General features: G+C 40.7%; 2 protein-coding genes across 2 annotated transcripts in view; one reads left to right on the forward strand and one right to left on the reverse strand.

The window, feature by feature from the left end:
* Positions 1–6,819, reverse strand: part of adgrd1 (adhesion G protein-coupled receptor D1) — a gene marked incomplete at its 5' end in the record, with an annotated part of 31,802 nt that extends 24,983 nt beyond the window's left edge. Inside the window, 4 exons of the mRNA XM_020590422.1 lie at positions 780–1,037; positions 4,968–5,144; positions 5,260–5,382; positions 6,699–6,819. Coding sequence (XP_020446078.1) covers positions 780–1,037; positions 4,968–5,144; positions 5,260–5,382; positions 6,699–6,819 — 679 coding nt within the window. The remainder of the gene's footprint in view (positions 1–779; positions 1,038–4,967; positions 5,145–5,259; positions 5,383–6,698) is intronic.
* A 1,766-nt stretch (positions 6,820–8,585) lies between these two features.
* stx2b (syntaxin 2b) lies at positions 8,586–16,244 on the forward strand. Its single transcript, XM_020590299.1, has 11 exons — positions 8,586–8,914; positions 9,012–9,086; positions 9,171–9,270; positions 10,544–10,618; positions 10,714–10,787; positions 11,055–11,163; positions 13,615–13,688; positions 13,930–14,067; positions 14,273–14,383; positions 14,585–14,701; positions 14,834–16,244. The coding sequence occupies exons 1-10, from the start codon at positions 8,885–8,887 to the stop codon at positions 14,675–14,677; spliced, it is 879 nt and encodes a 292-aa protein (XP_020445955.1). The 5' UTR covers positions 8,586–8,884; the 3' UTR covers positions 14,678–14,701; positions 14,834–16,244.
* Positions 16,245–20,517: the final 4,273 nt, after the last annotated feature.

Consider the following 20,517-nt stretch of genomic DNA (forward strand, 5'->3'; position numbering starts at 1 on the left):
GTGTGCTGCGGAGAGGTAAAAATACTTTTCTGTAACCATAACATTCAGTCTTTATGCCTTATGATGGTCTGTGGAATATACTGCTTTTGGTAACAACTGGAGGAAAAGGTCAACACTTTATGCTTCATCTGTTGTTACCTGTTGACAGCAATACACAGTAATAGTTTTTTTGTGCTATTACACTGTACATAATGGACGAAACAGAGTGCACCATCACTTATGTTTCAAACACAACACAAGAACAATTTACCTTACTAGCCAAAAAGGTACATTTCATGAAGTTCTGAATATTTATCAGACTGCCAGGAAATGTGGTAATATAGATTATGACATAAGGGCATGAAATTGTTTCAAAGTTCTTATAAATGTCAACATGTTTTGTCCATTTATGGCACTTTACTGACCTAAGGAAATAAACAACAAGAGAACAAAAACAGACAATAGTCTGGGGTTTTTGTCTAAGCATGTTAGATGATGTGCCCCCTGCAACCCAGCATGCCTCTGCACTTTAATAAACATTGATAAGGTGTCAGAACTATGTGAACCATGGCGCTCATGTAGTGGAAGGTCTTGAAAATATTTCATACTTGAGGGAAGTAGGGTTTATTTGAATAATTTCTTGCTTTTATGCATGAAGGCAGTGGATAGACAGACAAGAATAGAAAACACATTTTTAACCTGTTTCCACATTGCAGAGTCAAGAGGGGGGAGACATTTTAATAGACATGCAATATCCCAGAATGACAGGAAATAATTTCCAGTGGAGTGTGATGTCCTACCTATGGCTGCATTGTAGTAGAGCAAAATGTCTCTAGGTGAAAGAGCCCTTTCCCAGATGACAAACTCGTCAAAGGCGCCTGTTACATAGTGACCATAGGCCTTGTCGCTGCCAGTTCCAATGACAAGGTCAGGGTAGGGGTCGCCATAATTCTCTGAGACACCACCAGCTGTGTCACCAGCAGTGAAGGTCCCATTGATGTAAACCTTCAGACCATCCATTTTTGTCCATGTGAAGAGAATGTGGGTCCAGTAGGGCCCTGAAAGACAGACCAGAACAGAATAATGGCACATTTAAAAAATAACTAGCTGTTTTTTTAAAAATACCCTACAAATGTTAAGGTTGCAAAGGTGGGTGATTGGAGCTAAAGAAACAGAATGGGGAAATTATCAAAACCTGAGCAGGACGCAGAGGTTCCTGTATTAATTTGACTTCACATCTTAAGCACTACTTTGCTGAAAGTGAGTGAGTGGAACATATAAGTTCTGTAATTTTTTTGCTGCAACTAATTATCTAAAGATTATTTTTTCAGTCAATAAATCCATTGGTACATTTGTCAGAAAGTTTTGAAAAATGTCCACTGTTGGGATTCAGAAACGGTTCATATTGACAGTGTTGTTGAACCAGTGGAAAAATGAAGACAAAATGTGTGCGTTTTTCTTAAATGATGCAATGGTCTCATGAATAATCGGCTATGTAACCTCTGACTTGGTGTGTGTGTGTGTGTGTGTGTGTGTGTTGTACTTGCTATATAGCGAGAACCAAAAATGTTTTTGTTTTGTTTTGCTACAAAGTGAGGACATTTTTGGAAAGTGAGGATATTTTGGCTGGTCCTCACTTTCTGAAACAGCCTTTTGATGGTTAAGACTTAGCATTCAGGTTAGAATTAGGTATTAGGGGACGGCATGTAGTGCTGAAGGGGCTAGGGAATGCATTATAAGGATAATAACCTTTATTTGGCCAAGTATGTTACAGACACAAGGAATCTGTTTCTGGTACAGAACCGAGGAAGCCATCTGTGGCACCAACTCATACCGATGGCTCTAACCATCGGGGGCAACTTGGGGGTTCAGTGTCTTGCCAAAGGACACTTTGACATGTGGACTACAGGCACCGTGATTTGAACCTCCAACCCACTGGGAAACAACCGCTCTACCCACTGAACCACAGTCGCCCCATTATGTCAGTGAGTGCCCTCACAAGGACAGAAGTACAAATACAGTGTGTGTGTGTGTGTGTGTGTGTGTGTGAGCACGCAGCTGATTTTGTAGTGACTGTTTTAGATTTATGTTGTGTATTTAATTAAATGTAAAAATAAATAAAAAAAGAAAAATGACCACTGTTACATCCCACAGCATGGTGACATTGCTTGTATTGTTTAAACAACAGTCTAAAACTCAAATACATTTAGCTTACTGCCATAGCTGCCAAAATAAATAAATTGATAAATAAATAAAATAAAAAATGAAAAGCTAGAACCAGAAAGCGTTTGCATTTTGACTGACGTCTACAGCTATGCTAGCAGCTCTGTGAGGCGCTGCTAAATGCTAACAATAACAATGCTCAAATAGCTAGCAGGTACAGCTACTCACCACTAATTACCGCAAAACATAAACAGCTGTGGCTGATGTCATTATCTTTGCAGGTATTTATCTATTCATACACAAAAGCAACATTGTCTATAGACAAACTGGGCCTTATACTGAACGGCACTAAATGAAAAGTTGATGGGTCACCAAAGTTTTACAACAATACAAAATAATCACAAAATCAAAAAGTAGCTTGGTTTTTGATACATTTTTTTGTCAGATGACAAATAGATTTGTAGTCTGTTTCAACTTTAAACTTTTTCTATTAGATCCTGTGTGCCCCTAAGAACTGAAGGCAACGGTTCATATTGGCTTTTAGCAATGAATTTCACAATGTTTCTCTGAAGGAATCCCAAAAGAAAATACAGTAGATTCACTGTTTGAAAACATTTGTGAGAAAACAAACAGAACACAGTCTCATTTGTGGTTAAAATATGAACCATATGTGCCAGACCACCCCTTCTAAAACATTTAAACTCTCTTTTTCACCTCTTCATGTACTGAGTGTAGACCATTTAAAATGTAACATTCATAGTCTTCACTGACATCAAAACCAAACTTGTACTGACATGTGAAATGCAGGAGAACTGACAGTTTAACATTATGTCACACAATATAAGAACAAGATGTCATCTGATCCTCACTCAAATCAAAATGAAGATATGATGCCCTGTGACCAGAACACTGATTACATTGCATTTCACATGGTGTTATCCTCATATGGATTATTTTCCTTTGTCAAAACACATCATTTCATCTCATTACAATACACATTTTATTTTAGAAATTGAATTGACGGTATTGGTCATACTCTGACCATTACAGTGTTTGACATTTCATCCAGGTTATCAGTGACTACAAGCCCAGCAACTCCACCCCAACAACCACAAATGTCTCCTTCCTCAATGAACTAAATGACTTCTATGCTTGCTTCAACCGGGACAACAAGGAGACAGCTATCAAGTTCAGACCCTTCGCAGACCACCAATCACGCACACTGACCTCCACTGATGTGTATGCTACTCTGAGCTGGATCAACATATACAAGGCTGCTGGCCCTGATGGGAGTCCTGGACGCGTGCTCAGGGCATTTGCAGGACAGCTTGCTGGTGTCTTTACGGACATTTTTAAAATGCTCCTCACCCGAGCAGTTGTGCTGACGTGCTTCAAAACCAACTCCATTGTGCCAGTGCCGAAACATTCCACCCTGACATGCCTGAATGACTACCACCCTGTAGCACTCACACACATTGTCATGAAGTGCTTCGAGTGCCTGGTCCTGGCACACCTGATGACCTGTCTCCCACCCACACTGGACCCCCACCAATTTGCTTACCGAAGGAATAGGAGCATGGAGGATGCAGTCTCCATAGCACTGCACTCTGTACTCAGACACCTGGACAACAACACTTATGCAAGAATGCTGTTTGTGGACTTCAGCTCAGCATTTAACACGGTCAAGTTAACCACCAAACTTGGTGACCTGGGCATGAGCACCTCCCTCTGCAACTGGATTCTGGACTTTCTTACCAACAGGCTTCAGCATGTTAGGTCAGACAATACCTGCTCCTCCACCATTATCCTCAACACTGGCGTACCGCAGGGCTGTGTGCTGAGCCCATTCCACTACTCCCTTTTCACCCATGACTGCAGGGATCTGCATGGCTCCAACACCATCATCAAGTTTGCAGAAGACACCATGGTGATCGGCCTCATCAGCAACAACAATGAGTCAGCCTACAGGGGGGAGGTACTGCACCTGGTCATGTGGTGCGCTGCAATAACCTGCTCCTTAGTACTAACAAGACCAAGGAGCTCATTGTGGACTACAGGAGGGAGAAAGGAGGCACACATGTCCCGATCCATATTAACAGGATGATTGTTGAATGTGTCTCCAGCTTCAAATTCCTGGGGTCCCACATCTCAGAGGATCTGTCCTGGACAACCAACACCCGCAGCCTGGTTAAGAAGGCTCACCAGCGCCTCTTCTTCCTGAGGACACTGAAGAACCACCTGTCTTCAGCCATCCTGGTGGACCTCTACCACTGTGCCATCGAGAGCATCCTGACCAGCTGTATCATAGTCTGGTATGGAAACTGCTCTGTCTCCGACCGCAAGGTGCTGCAGCGGGTGGTGAAAACTGCCCAACGCATCACAGGGACTCCACTTCCATCCACTGAGGGTGTCCACAGGGAACACTGTCTCCGATATGCTCACAGTATTCTCAAAGACTCCTCTCACCCTGCTCACAAACTGTTTGACCTCCTGCCCTCTGGGAGGCGCTTCAGGAGCCTCCAGAACAAAGATACTGTAGATACTGTGCACTCTGCACTGCTGTTATTGCACTTATGGTTAGATGCTAAACTGCATCTCCTTAATAACTATGTTTTATGATACAGCAACATCCTTTACTAGCCAAATCAAAAGGCTGTGGTTACATCTGGTTTGAGTTAACTAAACCTTGAATGCAACAACATAACTAACAATTTATGATAAAAAAAAAGCAATATATCACCAAGACTAAAATACAGTACACTATTCATGGATGCTTAGGGGAAATGTAACTTAAAGAACTGCAATGTAAAGGTTGATTCATTCACCTGGAACTCTGATGTTAGCCTTCCATCTGTGGTTGTTGCCTCGAGTGTAAAACTCCACATATCCTCCAAAGTTATTGATATAGACAGAGAAGCCATTGGAGATAACTTTCCCTCCAGAGGCTACAGCAAAACGTGACTCTGCCTCATGGTTTTTCCAAAAAAAGGAAAAAGTAATCCCTAGAACAACATGGAAAAGCAAGTGTAACCATTAAGACTGACATAGTAAATAAAATAATTTGATTTATTATCATTTTTGCCACATTATTGTATACATAAACTAGAGTGTACTCACCCTGAGGGCCACACAAAGTTGGGTCACTAATGCAAGTGTTTTGGTAGTTCCCAAAGTGAAGAAAGGTACCGCCATTATCTCCATTCAGAAAGATGCCCTTGTTGACCATTCCTTCAACAATGTCTGCGACAACAAACAGAACTAGGGCATTGCATAGCCTGAAAATGCCAAGCAGTGTTTTGCAGCCAGTAGGTCTATTTAGTGCCAAATAGTCAAAATTCTTGGTTATTGGTTTGTGCAACACATTATCCAAACTCCCTTTATAGACAACTAATCATAAATTGATGAAACTGATGAAAATGCAGATTTTACAACTTTCTTGGTATTCTATAAAACAACCTACAGGCATTAATAGAGCGGCTTAAACAAATCAATATGTTGCAATTCTAGTTTGACTAAAGTCAGTGAACAGTAAAAATAAATAAAAGCCTTTGAATTCCTCACTTTGACTTGCACAGACAAAAGACTAGAGGAAAGCATAAAAGGCTGTGCTCAGCTGTGTGTAAATACAGAGAGGACAACAGAAAGCCGTGGGGGATGAACAGATGAATTTCAGTGAGCGGAAAGTGACTGATCCTCACCTACTGTTGCAGAAATGTTAGTGTAGGCAGAGTCATTGGTACACACATAGGAAGAGTTATGGGAAGAAGGGAGCACAGTATGGTTGTGGACTCTGAGAGCTGGACAAAGACAACAGAGAAAAACAGTGATTCACACCTACATGAGACACAAGAGACCAGTGAGAAGGAAGACAATGGGAGGGACGTGGTGTGCAGGTATGAGACAGAGTGATGCTGAGTTGAGTGCACGGTGGCAGCGCTCAAACAGAACTCAGAGTGACTCCACACATCATGCCCCAGTCTATACCTGATCCCTCTTCAATAATATCCTTTTTTAAACTTGCACTTATAGAAAATAAGTAATTATCTTTCAGTTCACTTCACCAATTAAAAAAAAAAAAAAAAAAATCTGAAAAAACATAGAAAAAAATCATCTTGGCTTGTTTTTACATAGAAGACATTTGGTTTTTAAGACATTTCATCACTCATCCAAGAGGCTTGAAAACCAAGTCCAGATGATTTTTTTCTATGTTTTTTCAGCTTACTATGACCTGGATGACTGAAAATTTGCAGACACAAAGAGCTATCCCTTACATTTTGTCAGACTTTTACCAGCTACAGATTATAGGATACTATATGTAAAGTACTGCAACATTTTAAATTACACATTACTAAACACGCCAGATATTTGTCCTATAATTTCAATAGCAAACAACATATAATATAAAAGATCTTAATACATTGTAAAGCATGATGGCTGTGGTTGGAAGGTGGCTGGTGAAAACCAGCTTGAGACCATGCAACGAGCACTCAGAAGAAACAGGCATTCAGGTGGTGCATTCCCATGACTATATACAGTCTGTTTACACATGCACATACTTATGTTAGTTCCGTTAACATAGCCTGGTTTGTTTCCGATCTGGTCCCATAGTTCATGGATTCCGTCCACAGCATCCAGAGGCCAGTAGTGTGAGGCTGTGGCCAACACCTGCAAGCCTGGATGGAGAGGTCACGGGTAAACAAACATCCAGAAAGAGCTTTCCCCCTATCAGGCGCTTTATTAAAAGTTCAATCCATTTTGGATTTGGGGGAGATTAAATGTTGATAATAATGAACTCAACAAAACTTGTTCATGTAGTGGACTGTTTTGATTAGTGAGAAGAGTGTGAACAAACTAATAACATCCTGTGGCTTGAAAGTTAGCACACTATATTTTCACCGTTCATTGTGTGGTCCAAAATATAGCTGTCTAATGTCATCTTATTCAAATGTGGCAACTTAAAACAGCATGGAAAACTGATAGCAATCACGCCATACATACATACAAAAATTCATTACTACCTGGATGCTTTGCAGGTTGTACCACATGAGCATAAACCTGTGATGAAAGCAAATGGATATATAAGGCTTCAACAGATGATCACAGGGTGTTTGTGCAATGTCTTTTATAAGCTTACCTTAACACAGGAGATAAAAACTGTAAAAAGGTGAGTTTGCAAAGAAAATGCCATAGTTTCTCAAAAAATGTACAATATATCCTAGAGTATTTTCTAAAACAATTGTTAAATCCCCAAATAAAGATGAATCCAGGAGGGGACACTCATTATAGATGTGAAAACTTCTGATAAGTCCATGTGTCCAAACCTAAAAACACATATAAATAATAACAGTAGTTCACTATAAAAAGAAATTAATTTAGTGTTCTGCCATGCCGTTGCCCTTTCATGATAATCTGGAGCCCAACTTCCACCGTGCAGAAAAGTGTCATCCGTGATCGATATTCCTATGCTGAACCAGTGTCTGCGAGTTTCTGTGCCTGCATCTGGAAATAGCCAGGAGCCTAGATGGTCCGAGGAGGCGTACTGTGCTGTTGGGCTGAACGTGGGAATTGCAAAACGTGATGTCATTTTTGGATCTTCTGAGGAGGAGCGTCAGTGCTGTGCGTAAATGGCATTATTTGTGCGAAATTGGAGACTGCGCGGGGAATGAATGAGATCAGGATTTACCCAGTGCGGCCCAAATAGCTCCAGAGATGCAATGAATCCAATAACTGTTTCGATAAACGATGCGTATAAACATGCGGTCTCATGGATAATTTGGATATTGGATTAAATTAGGGTCCAGGACAACACCCCCAGAAATCACTGGAAACGTTTTTATTGGTACCAATGTGGGAAGGTGAAGGGAGATACACTAAATAAAAAACACTTATCACACACTGTATGTCCTGCTACTGTGATGTATGAAATGATGTAGCGTAGAAAAACGTTGTTCCTGAATCATTTGGGCCATACCCACAGGTGGGGACGTCATCAGCAGCAGTACCAGCCCCGTCACAAGCTCCCCAAGTCACCTTTGCATACATATCAAGGTAAACAGCGACACCGCGTGTCAGCAGTTTAGTCACCACCCTGCCCCATCTATTATTTATACCCCTCTCATGTAACTGGCTGGTGGTGTGTTTGCTGTTGATTTAAAAAAAACATCGTTGTTTTTCATATTATAAATCACAAGAGACTAGTGAACATGGAGACAGTGATGGCTACTTAACAGTAGTGTTTAATGGAGGCAATATAATATGGCCTTGTACCTTCCACCAGTCAAAAATAGAATAATATTACTCTAATTTGGTTAGTTTGTCATAATGGTCTGATCAAATTGAATTGAGGTTGGACTAGTTTCTGCCCTCCCGAGGCGGAGATAGAGGGAGCGAGGAAGAGAGAGAGGCAGGAGAAAAGGCGTGTCCAGGGGGGAAACAGATAGTGTGGAGCTGTTACAGATCTGTTGCCGTGGTACGATGAGAATGATCGAAACAGAGCAGACCTAAAACAATTAGGCTTTTATTTTGTAGAGCTCCTACTATTCAAAACTCAGATAGGATTAAACTTTTCCATGTGACGCGCTCTTCCCTAACTCCGTTAATGTAGGGCTGCCGCGTTTCTCAGGTCAACTCATCTGAAGTCGACTATCTCGACCTCAGTCCTGTGCACATGGAAGCTTACCGATGACTCAGTGGGTGTTTTATTAGTTACCTGGCCAGGAGACGCGCTCAGCTGATCGGTGTGATGAAGGATCGACTGGCCGAGTTGACTGCTGTAAGTGTCTTTTCATGCTTTACTTGGAAAGACCTTGACAGGTAAAACTCTCTGGCTGCACAAAAAGTCACTCAAACAGCATTTGACATCGTTACAGAGCTGGACCCAAGCAGAGGAGGATGTTGCAGTCACAGTGGACAGAGATGCCTTCATGGAGAGCTTCTTCAGAAGGGTGGGTTTTACTGAATAATGTGTGCTGGTTTTCTTAAATAGGGTGATCCAACATACTGATTGATTTTTTATTTGGTTGATTTAGGTGGAAGAAGTCAGGGGATTCCTTGATAAGCTCTCCTACCAAGTGGAAGAGGTGAGGAAGATTCACAGCATGATTCTGTCTGCACCCAACACAGATCAAAGTAAGTGTGTGTCTTTATAAGAAATGAGGATGGAGACAGAGCATTTGAATTTCAGTGTTGGTGCTTTCAAGGGTCTTGAAACTTTTTGGCTGAGCATTTGAGACAGAGTGACAGTACAACAAATGCTTCACTAACGTTGTTATAGTTCCCTCCTCACTGTAAATGTTTGGCTGCCTGGATGAAACCTGTGAGGAAAACGGCAGGTTTGCCTCCAAAGTTCACACACCATTTTAGTGCTGGCTCTGACTCGGACCATCTTTTAAAAATACGAGATCTAATTATGCTGTCATTTGCAAATGTTTGTTTTCATTGTTGGAGCTCAGGCCTGGGGACACTGCTAGACCAGTGCTCCCCAGTTTACATTGATAATAAGAAAACACACTCAACCCTGAATTATTATAATCATTCTTACATACTGTAGCCTAGACGTTTCAGGCTGATGCCCTTCCTCGGTGTGCGAATCAGCAACAATACTGCACCTATATAACTCAATCAAGTGCAACCGTGTATCCAACAGAGAGACTTGTAAATCACATCTTTAGAAAATACCAGACAAGCCCAGCATCACAAATTAAGTTCCTTGGTCTGACCAGAGGGCATTGAAATGCTTAGCAATCGCCTAGCAGTTGCCAGGCATTTTAAACACAGCCAGTGATTTATGTTTTATAGGCACTGAAGTTGTTCACGTTCCTAGACATGGAGGTGACCAAGAAAAAAAGTTACTGGATTCAATAGATTCATCACTAGGGCACTTTAATGCGCTCTGGTCTGAACGAGCAGTTCAAACTTTCTCACTGAATTTGTGATGCTGGGCTTGTCTGGTATTTTTTGATGATCATGTGATTTACAAGTGTCCCTACTGGATACGCAGTTGCACTTGATTGAGTTCGCCTGTGCTTAGTTGCAGTATTCTTGCTGGTTCAGACATTGAGGAAGGATGTGTGCCCAGAAACGTCCGTACGACTTTAGGATAAACAATCTGTTTATTGGAGTGCTGTCCTATTTTTCATTATTACCCAGTTTACACTGCCATGACGTCATCAGTGGTTGTAACATATAACAAGATGTGGAAAAACAAACACCAGAGAACTAAAAGGCTCATGTGTTGTGCTGTAGGACCTGTGTAACACTGCAGGTTGTTGCCAAGTTACCGGATGATATCATAGTAAATCCAATATTTACAGGAGGCAGATTCACAGTGATTAGCTAGATGGCATTATTTTTTCCAATTAACAAACCCAGTCCGACGTGCTTCCTGTGTGTGTGTGTGAAGGAACAAAGGATCAACTGGATGCATTAACCCACGATATCAAAGGCACTGCCAATGTGGTGCAAGCCAAACTAAAATGTGAGTCGAACCATGACGTGATTATTATCTCACTTTGATATTTACCGACTACATGATGAAGCTGAAAATGCTCATAACTCTCTCTCCCTCTGAAGCCATGGAGCAAAGTATGCCCAAAGATGATGTAGCTAACAGATCCTCTGTTGACTTCAGGATCCAGAAAACACAGGTCAGGAAACAAACCAGTGACTGCTAATTCCTCACATACACACATATTACATTCAATATGTGATATTCAATTCAATATGTGTCTGGCATCGCATTTTGTCTGTGTGTGTAATTCTGAACCTTGCATAGAAATACCTATTAAAATATACTTTTAATTGCAACAATCGAAGCATCTTTCACAGAACTCCTCTATGAGGTATTAAGTTATAAAAGTCTGCAGTTTGAAATGCCTGCATTCTCACCCTCAGTCACTGTGTTTTCACCTCAGCACACAGTTCTCTCCAGGAAGTTTGTGGAGGCCATGACCCAGTACAATGAGGCTCAAGTGTCCTTTCGGGAAAGAAGCAAAGGAAGGATCCAGAGACAGCTGGAGATAAGTAAGTGACAAATAAGACTCCCGTGACCCTGAAATTCCAGGTTATATTTAGAGAATAGCCTTTAAAGCTTTTAAATAATTATTATTGAGGTAGAATGCTAGTACAGATGCTTGAGTAGCTCGAATTTGGTCGTGTGGTACAAGATTTGTGAGTGCTAGATTTGAAAGTCTGGAGGTAAAGAGTAACAGATAGAATCCTGAGGCTTTGTTAGGGCAGGATCCAGGAAACAGACCACCCTGGTTTCCTCTTCGCTTCTCTGGACACTAACCTAACAGTTGATAAACAGACCAGCAGCAGGACAAGACAGGGTTTTTCCTTTTGCGCATACCAAAATCACACCCGATCACATCCAGACACTGGACTTTCAGTGTTTTGTGAGAATTTTGATGGAACGTAAATGAGCAGTAGTTGAAGTAGCAGAAATGATCAACTGATTATATCAAGACACATAACCTTCCAGGGTTATGTTTGACAAACCAGAATTAAGGATCTGTTAAACAGCACCTTTACTGTCTATAGCATAATCTACAGAATCTACATTTAGTTAAGTGAGATTTAGCATAATGAAAACTATTAAATATACACTATAAGTTAGTATGTACAGTAGGTATAATAGCATTAATACAAGCTTATTAGTTTTAAGTTGTGTTCAACATGTTTGTCTTTGTAAATAGACAACCACATAACCTCCACCAGTCTGAGGCGTGTGTTTGGTCACCTCTGCTCAGAATTACGGTGACAAACAAGTGCAAATCCAGTGTGTATCAGGGGCACTACTGTGTACATGAGTAACAGGAGACAAAAGTGAAAGGCAAAAGCTAGGACTGTCTCCCACAGTCCCTGCAGCAAGCATTCATGAGAGGCTTCGCCACACTGCAGGCAGAAAGCCTGATACCGGAGACGCCTCACTGTGTTTGTGTTGCCTGGGAAACAGGCAGAGGGCTCAGCGGCAGCAGTCTACCTGTCTTTGACATGGCTACGTGCTCCTGGACCTGCACTGTCCCAGACTTACAGTTTACATCATTCAGAAGTGACACCTTTTATGTTGGATGTTTGTTGATGAGCTGCTGGTGGTGATGTGTTTTGCTCGGTTCAGCTCTGTCTCTCTGAGGAATAGGTGATCACAAAAGGCATGTGACACACAGAAAGCACCTGCACAGAGGTCTGTCTCTCCAGGGAGAATGCTGTACAACAGCAGGCATGGCTTCAGGAAAAGAAAGCTTTCTGATTATAGAGTTTCATCAGCTGTATTTCAAACAGCTCTAATCAGAATCAGAGTCTGCTTTATTGGCCAGGTGTGCCGGACACATGAGGAATCTTATGATGACTATAATTGAACAATAAATCATCTAAATTAACAGATCTCTGATGCATTTTTACAACTGTTGCGCTGACATTTAGAGTTTTTCCTTAGCCTCCAAAACTCCAAATCATTTGGCTCCTAAAAAAAAGTCTCACAGTGTCTCCTAACTTCAGAAGTAACCCTCAGTGCTCTTTACTTTAACACTGTCAAACCCATTATCAGGTTTTACAGTTGGAATAGCACCTTAAGTAGTCATTTCACTAAGCAGTACAGTACATCATATATATCTCTGAAAATCAGCATTAGGATTGTAGTGGTGTCGCCTGTAGAGACATAATTTTTTTAGTTGGCCCAGTCAGAAGAGACACAGCAGATGCACAACTCTACCAGGCAAATGTATTACCCTGGGATTACACACACACACACACACACACACACACACACACACACACACACACACACACACACACACAACAGTATACATTGTACCAGGGCTAAGTACAAACATTTGTTGTTTACATTATTATCACTTGTGCAACACTCACTACTGATGGAGTACATTAGATAATTCATTATTTGTCACAGATAGTTGTTTTATATTATAATTTTTGCACCACTAATAAAGTGTATGAAGGGTGACTTCCATTTAGCCGGTTTAGTTTCAAGTTTTTTTTATAAGCACATTTAAAACAACATGAATTGACCAAAGTGCTGTATAGGATGTAAAACTTCTGAGGCTAACTGAGAAGGTCCTGTTGGTCAGATAGGATTTAAACCAGTTTACTGCAGTACCTTGTATGCCACAACTAGGTTCATGTCCTGGCTCGCTGTTACAGAGTTATGGCTTACTGGGACATTTCAATAGAACAGGCTAGTGGCGATGTTGTCAGTTACCCCTATGTTTTTCATACTCCAACACGGCAAAATGTCTGCTGTCAAAAAGGCCTATTAATTTTAAAAAGCGTTGCTTTATTGTACTATGTTTTACTCAGTTTTCATCAGTGTTTAAGTTTAATGTTTCAAGTACATGGAGGTGACTGTGGGCAAACAACCACATCAAATCTGTTGCTGGGTAAACCATAAAGTAATTAATTCATACAATTGCTAGATATAATCACTTCTCGCCTTTTTTTTTTAAATTGTTTTAGCTGGAAGAGTAACTACCAACGAAGAACTAGAGGACATGTTAGAAAGTGGAAATCCATCCATCTTCACATGTGATGTAAGTTTTCTCATTCTTAATGTACAGCATAGTCTTGTTGTAGGTTTAAAGGCTATTACTGCCATCTAGTGGGCGAGCAGAAGTAAACCATTTAACATGGAGTAGTATGTGTTTTTACACACCTTTGGAAATGTGTTTGCTGTTTATGGATGATTTTTTACCATGTCTGTCTCTCCTTCTTCCTCAGATCATCTCTGATTCCCAGATTTCTTAACCATGTCTGTCTCTCCTTCTTTCTCAGATCATCTCTGATTCCCAGATTTCACGCCAGGCTGTGAATGAGATAGAGTCACGACACCAGGACATCATGCGTCTGGAGTCGAGCGTCAGAGAGCTCCATGCAATGTTCATGGACATGGCAATGCTGGTAGAAACTCAGGTAATTCTCACTGGAAACTTTCATAGGTAAAAGCCACTCTTTATCAATTAGGAATCTGTCAAATAATGTGTACTTTGTGATATAGTATTTCCTCTGATCTCAGAAGTGGATTAATATGTAGCCACAATGTTTCTTTACCAGTAATACCAAGTTCATTTGTTAGACATAATAAATAAAAGCATTTGGATTCTCTCATTAATAACAGGGGGAGATGGTTAACAACATTGAAAAGAATGTTTCCAATGCGGTCGAATATGTTTTCCGTGCAAAGGAAGAGACCAAAAAAGCAGTGAGATACCAGAAGAAATCCCGGAGGGTATGTCTTTCTTTCTGTGTTAATAAATTGCCACAAATACAAACATTTGTACATCTCAGTTATACAAGATTTAAAACATCAAGTGACAAACCTCAGCCACGTGATCGCTTAAAGCTACCGTAGTGTATCTGTTTATAGCTTCTTTAATGGTACCCTACTTTCAGTTGAAGTTCAAATAACTGGCTCTTCTCCTCTTGGTAGAAATACATTATCGTTGCCTTAGCCCTGTTGGTCCTGGTTGCTGTCATTGCACTAATTGTCGGCCTGTCTGTTGGACTAAGAAAACCTGGATGAGGTCTACTCTGATGACAGAGTGAGGTAACAGCACTTCCACATTCACAAACATCCAGCCACATATCCATTAATTAATTTATTTAGCTGAATGGTTTAAAGGATATGTGATGCAGTTCTTCAAAAGCAAACACTCCCCTGTCCTTCTCTTTCTGGCAGAAACGTCTTTTCCTTGCCATATAAGGGGCTGCAGGTTTCCTCCTCCTTTTACTTATCATATTAGTCGGAGTCTTTGAGTGATGATTTCATGGTTCACAGCTTCACAACAGTCAACTGCTCATGTGGTGATGGAGCCGGGAACAGCTTCATAATAAGACTGTCATTCACTGTCCGGCAGCATTACAGAGAGGATTTATTGACCACAGTGGATAAGTATAAAGTTTGTGATCCACTTTGCTCAATTAAAATCATAGCTCACAATACACTGCTCTGGAGGAATCGCATGCAGCTAGAATAAAGCGTCCTGTCACATATCCCTTTCCCTTAGCAGTGACATAATGAACACTGACAGCACATCCGCTTTATACACAGGTGTACAGTCTGTATTGCTGCCATTCTTTTTCATGCTGGGTATCACTTTAAGATATTACTTGGTTTAATGAGTGAAGGAACACACATTTTGGGAAATATGCTTATTCACCTTATTGCCAAGAGTTACATGAGAAGACTGATGTAATCTGTATCTGTATTGTAAATATGAAGCCACCACCAGACTGCATAAAGATTGGAGGCAGAAAAACAACTAGCCTGACTCTATCCAAAAGTAGCAAAACACATGACATATTAAGGGGGATTATGTGCCAGACTGTTTCCTAGCCAGGTGCAGTGACTTCCGTGAGTCCTGTTGTCACTGAGGGGGTTGACAGGCAGCAGCGGAGAGTCCAGGATGTCACTACTTTTGGCACAAAACTCCATGTAAAGTGAAACCATCATGGGCCGCGTTTACACCTCTGAATTAAACTAACAAGTTGTAATGCAGTAGTTGGTGGACTTTAGGGGTGCTGGGAGGGGGAGCTGGTTTCCTTTGGACTGAGCAAGACTAGCTGTTGTTAAGGTTGAGTCCCCCTCACCAGGAGGGTGAGGGAGAACTGAGGTAGGACTCAATGTGCAGACCCAGGTGCTAGTGGAAAAAAAGGTGCTTTAATGGGCGTAGACAAAGAAAAGAGGCAATATACAGTACTGAACCAGGGTAGGGCAGAGACAGTTGAGGAGACCAGGACAAGCAGCTGAGTAGACAGAACAACGGCAGGAACCAGGAGAGTTAGAGGACTAGGACGGACAGGTGAGTAGACAGAACAACCAGGAGGATTAGCAAACGCCGTCAGGGAAGCAGTGTAGTGAACGAAAAAAAAGAAATCAACAGCACAGGAACTGTCAGCGTTGAAAACAAATTACACATGCCTAAACACATGGAAACAATGTACAAAAGAGAACCACAGCACAAGAACTGTCAGCATGGAAATCAAAGACGTATGACACATACGCATACGCATACGCATACAGGTATGTCTACAGGTAATGCTCCGGTGATGACGTCTGCAAGCAGTTTAAATGAGGAAGGGCAGTAATCACTGGAGTTTAAATGAGTAATCCAGTAATCACTGGAATGCGCCTCAGCTGTGCGCACCGACAAACGAGTCACTAATTACCGAATGTAACACAGCTGAGGCGCAGATCCCGCAGGTCGAGAGAGAGAAAGGAGGAAGAGAGGCAGGCTGCGCCAAGCGGACCTGACAGCTGTTTTCAGTCACTGTGCTAAAGCTAACGAATGCTGGCTCCATATTTTGCTTACAGACATGGCTGTGATATCAGTCTTCTCTTACAACAGTCAGGAAACAGGTGAACAAGAGTATTTCCCAAATGTTGAACTAGTGGTTTATCTTTTTTTTTAAATATTTATAAATTGTAAATAACTTCTGTTCCCTGTAAGCATTTCTAGTTAATTGTTTTTCAATCAGAAAAAGCCTTATTTAAGTGACTTCTTGACATTTAATATGAAACTTTAACTTCTGAATTGTATTTATCATGATTACTGTGTGATGGCAGAAATATTTGCTGTTAAACAAGTCAAGCTGTAACATAGGACTCTTGGGTGTTATTTCAAGGCCACATGTTTTAAATTTTGATACATTTGATTTGTAAAATCTGTTTTGAAGCTATGGCTTGTATTTTGTATTGAAGCAGAAGTAAGTCATGCAATGTAAATCATGTAAAAAATAAAAGTCAAAAGTCTTTGCAGAATGCTGGTTTGTTCATTTCACAGTGATAAAGTTGAATGCAGAACGGATCACTTTTCAAGATACTTTGAATTGCAAAACTCTCTGAATTTGTCAGAGTTAAGGTTATTTTCTGTCCTTTAAACACTACAAATATTTGGAGGTTCAGTTTGTTTAGGAAACCAAACAGAAACAGAGGGTGTTGTTTACTTCAGGACTAATGAGCACTTTGTGCAGAGCACTTGACGTCCATGTAATCAACCAAACGAGATTAGTGAACAAAGTGGAAGTAGGTCCCTGGAGGGCAACTTCTTTTCTGTCTTTGGATCAGATCAAAGGGAACTTCAGAGGTGCACTTAGAGTGAGATGCCAGCGAATGTCTGTAAAATTTGTACATGAGTGTTTTCAGGTCACCGAGCAAGATGTTCTGGATGTCAAGTTCAGTCATATTACAAACTGTGATTAAACTTGGACAGTGGTTTGTTTGAATGAATAATTTCTTTGGCACTCTGTAGAAACTTTGGTAAATGACAACAAACATGAACATATTTCTTTGAGAGATTATGATGGTTGTTTATTGAAATTTAATTTTTGAATGATACCATTTTGATGTAAGTTATCAGCGTACACCATGCTCCAATACTGTCATTTGTGAGAGCACGCTGTGAGTGTCCCAGCCAACACTGTCAGCAGGTTTCACAGGGACTATTTCTTCAGTGGAATGTTGATGTTGATGTGAATTGTCACTGTACCACAAACTAAAGTCTATTCACTGGCATTATACTTTTGAAATTTCAGAAGCTATTTCAAATTGAAGCCATCTAAATGACCAGATAACAACTAAAGAGAAGCAGATATAATTATATTCTTATTTATTAGTAATGTAGGTGAAGTGACCCTTCACACAGGCCTACAGTATATATCGTTTTTGCTTTGAACTTAATCTGCTTCTAATAAGTAAACAAATAAATGTAGTGGAGTAAAACAAATATTTGTCTCTGAAATGTAGTGAAGTTGAAGTATGAAGTAGCAGAAAATTAAAATATTCAAGGAAAGTACAGATGCCTCAAAACTGTAAGTAGCCAGTAGTAGTAGTACAGTTCCAGCCCACCACTGTTTATCAGCATACTACTTAATTGAATGATTTTGGCTGAACAAAGTGAATCTAGATATAAATTATAGCAAAGTGAAGTACACCTGTATCTAATGGTGAACCATCAGCTCTCCTAATTACAGACCTGAATGTGTTGCTCTCACACCTGATCTGTGGGCGTATGGGGCTTGGAACATACTAGAATATACTGGACTTAACTGTATCAAAGGGCATCGTAACATGCTGACACTCTTTAGAGTTTATTTCGATTTAACAGACATTCAGTGCACAGCCCATGCATATTTGATTTGCTGATTTGTTTGTCATAAAGTTGAAAAAACAAAAGAATGTAATTTAATAAAATCTTATTGGTATGCCTAATGTACCCTAAGAATTTTGTGACCACACTAAAGCTGTAGCAGACCATGAACACAGGTGCATGTTCACTTCTTTACCTTTTCAAAGACCATCTGTGCTTGAAATGAAGTCAGTTTGTATAAAAGATAAAAGAAGTGGGAAAAACAGCGGTGTGTTAGAATTTTGTCTTAGCTCGTATAAGCCTTCACATAGCCTATACTAAAAACTCCCTGGCTGAGACTACACAGTGGAAAGACAGGGGATGTTGGGAATGAATAAACAGGTGCAAAAAATATTTTTCTGACCAGTGAAAAGAAAACATAGGACCTTGTATTGCAGCCTTTCAAGGTGATGCAGAAGGTGCCACATTATTTGCCTCTCATCACTTTGAAAATTGTTCAAAGAATGTTCTTTTATGTGCACTGTAAGGGGGGGGTGGAGGTAGTGAACAGCATTCAGCCTCATCACAGCCTGGTGAATGAAGCTGTTTGTAAGTCTGGTGGAGTGGGCCTGAAGACTCCGATACCCTCCCTGAAGTCAGGAGTCTGAAGTGGGAGTGTGCAGGGTGGGAGGTGTCATCAGCAAAACCTTCCGCATATGGTTCCAAACAATGTGCAGCTTGTCACGTTTGCGTCATGCTGCGCAGTTGTAATACCCCAGTTCTTTAACTGGACAGCTCTGAATAACGAATGAGTCCATCTTTCTTCATTTAGTGCTGATTTATTTTATTATTATTAAACCACAAGTAAAAATTACAAACACGACTTGGGTTGATCCCCCTTCCAGAAACTCACACACTGGCTGCTGGAAAGTGGAGTCCCTGGCCACACAGAGCCTAATACATTTATAAGTTTTGGGCTAACCCCTTACCCAGATGAAGTCAGTCCGAGACTCCCTCTCTTATCTAGAGCTCCACTGCGTTTCTATGTTGTCATAACAAAATGAAGAATCTCAAGGTGTGTGTATGTTGTCACGTGGTGTGTAGCTAATTATTATTAAACCACAAGTAAAAATTACAAACACGACTTGGGTTGATCCCCCTTCCAGAAACTCACACACTGGCTGCTGGAAAGTGGAGTCCCTGGCCACACAGAGCCTAATACATTTATAAGTTTTGGGCTAACCCCTTACCCAGATGAAGTCAGTCCGAGACTCCCTCTCTTATCTAGAGCTCCACTGCGTTTCTATGTTGTCATAACAAAATGAAGAATCTCAAGGTGTGTGTATGTTGTCACGTGGTGTGTAGCTAAGGCATTCATTCATTTATTCAGATATAATATTCTAACACAAGATTTATACAGGAAAACAATTGGTGTCATGTTTCACTTTTCAGAATCAACTTTCTGTCTGCTAACCTTGAAACAGAACAGACTAGAGCAGACTTTGAATCTTACTAAATTGCATTACTAACACATTAAGGTCTAACAATTGTCTAACACAGTATCGCCAGGTAATGCAAGGCAACTAGCTATCACCTGGACCAATCATAGCTAACTGTCTCACTGAAGGCTATCGTTATGAGATGATAACTTGTGATGTTCAAATTGGAGTGCACTTTTTTTAAATTGTAATGTCCCTTTTGGGCGATTACACTAGGCAATGCCTTCCCAAAGGAGCACACTTAAAATGGCTGAATAATGTGAAAGCGCTTTGAGTGTGCTGTAAAAGCATAGAAAGGCGCTATACAAGTATAAGACCAAGACCTTTTACTGTAAAACAGAGAGTGGAGGCAGCAAAGAGAAGAGTCCAGCTTTGCAGAGCTGGGCTCAAACAGCAGCAGGTGAAACATCATGACAGAAATGTCAGAATGAATTTCTGACATCAGTCGAGTGATCTGGACATTGTATGTGGGGTGCCTCAAGGTTCAGTCTTGGGACCGAAATTATTCATATTATACATTAACGATATGTGCAAGGTTTCGGCTTTAGTGAAAATGGTCTTATTTGCTGATGACACTACCATATGGGCATCAGGGGAAAACCTACAGCAACTATCGGGACAGGTTTCACAGGAACTTGAGAAGATAAAGAAATGGTGTGATAGTAATATACTATCTCTGAATATGGGTAAAACAAAATGTATAGTATTTGGTAATCGTAAACTAGATAACGACCTGCAAGTGAAAATAGGGGGAGTCAGTATAGAACGCCGGAGTATGGTGTTGAAAACTGGGGAAA

This window comes from Monopterus albus, unplaced genomic scaffold (genome assembly GCF_001952655.1).
Source record: "Monopterus albus unplaced genomic scaffold, M_albus_1.0 scaffold12.1, whole genome shotgun sequence".
In the NCBI taxonomy this organism is placed as follows: Eukaryota; Metazoa; Chordata; class Actinopteri; order Synbranchiformes; family Synbranchidae; genus Monopterus; species Monopterus albus.

What these genes read in the sequence shown, in the direction of transcription:
- stx2b (XM_020590299.1), top strand. Translation starts at nt 8,885, where the DNA reads ATGAAGGATCGACTGGCCGAGTTGACTGCT. An exon ending in TGGAGAGCTTCTTCAGAAGG is followed by an intron (nt 9,087 to 9,170) that starts GTGGGTTTTACT and finishes TGGTTGATTTAG; the next exon opens with GTGGAAGAAGTCAGGGGATT. An exon ending in CCAGAGACAGCTGGAGATAA is followed by an intron (nt 11,164 to 13,614) that starts GTAAGTGACAAA and finishes AAATTGTTTTAG; the next exon opens with CTGGAAGAGTAACTACCAAC.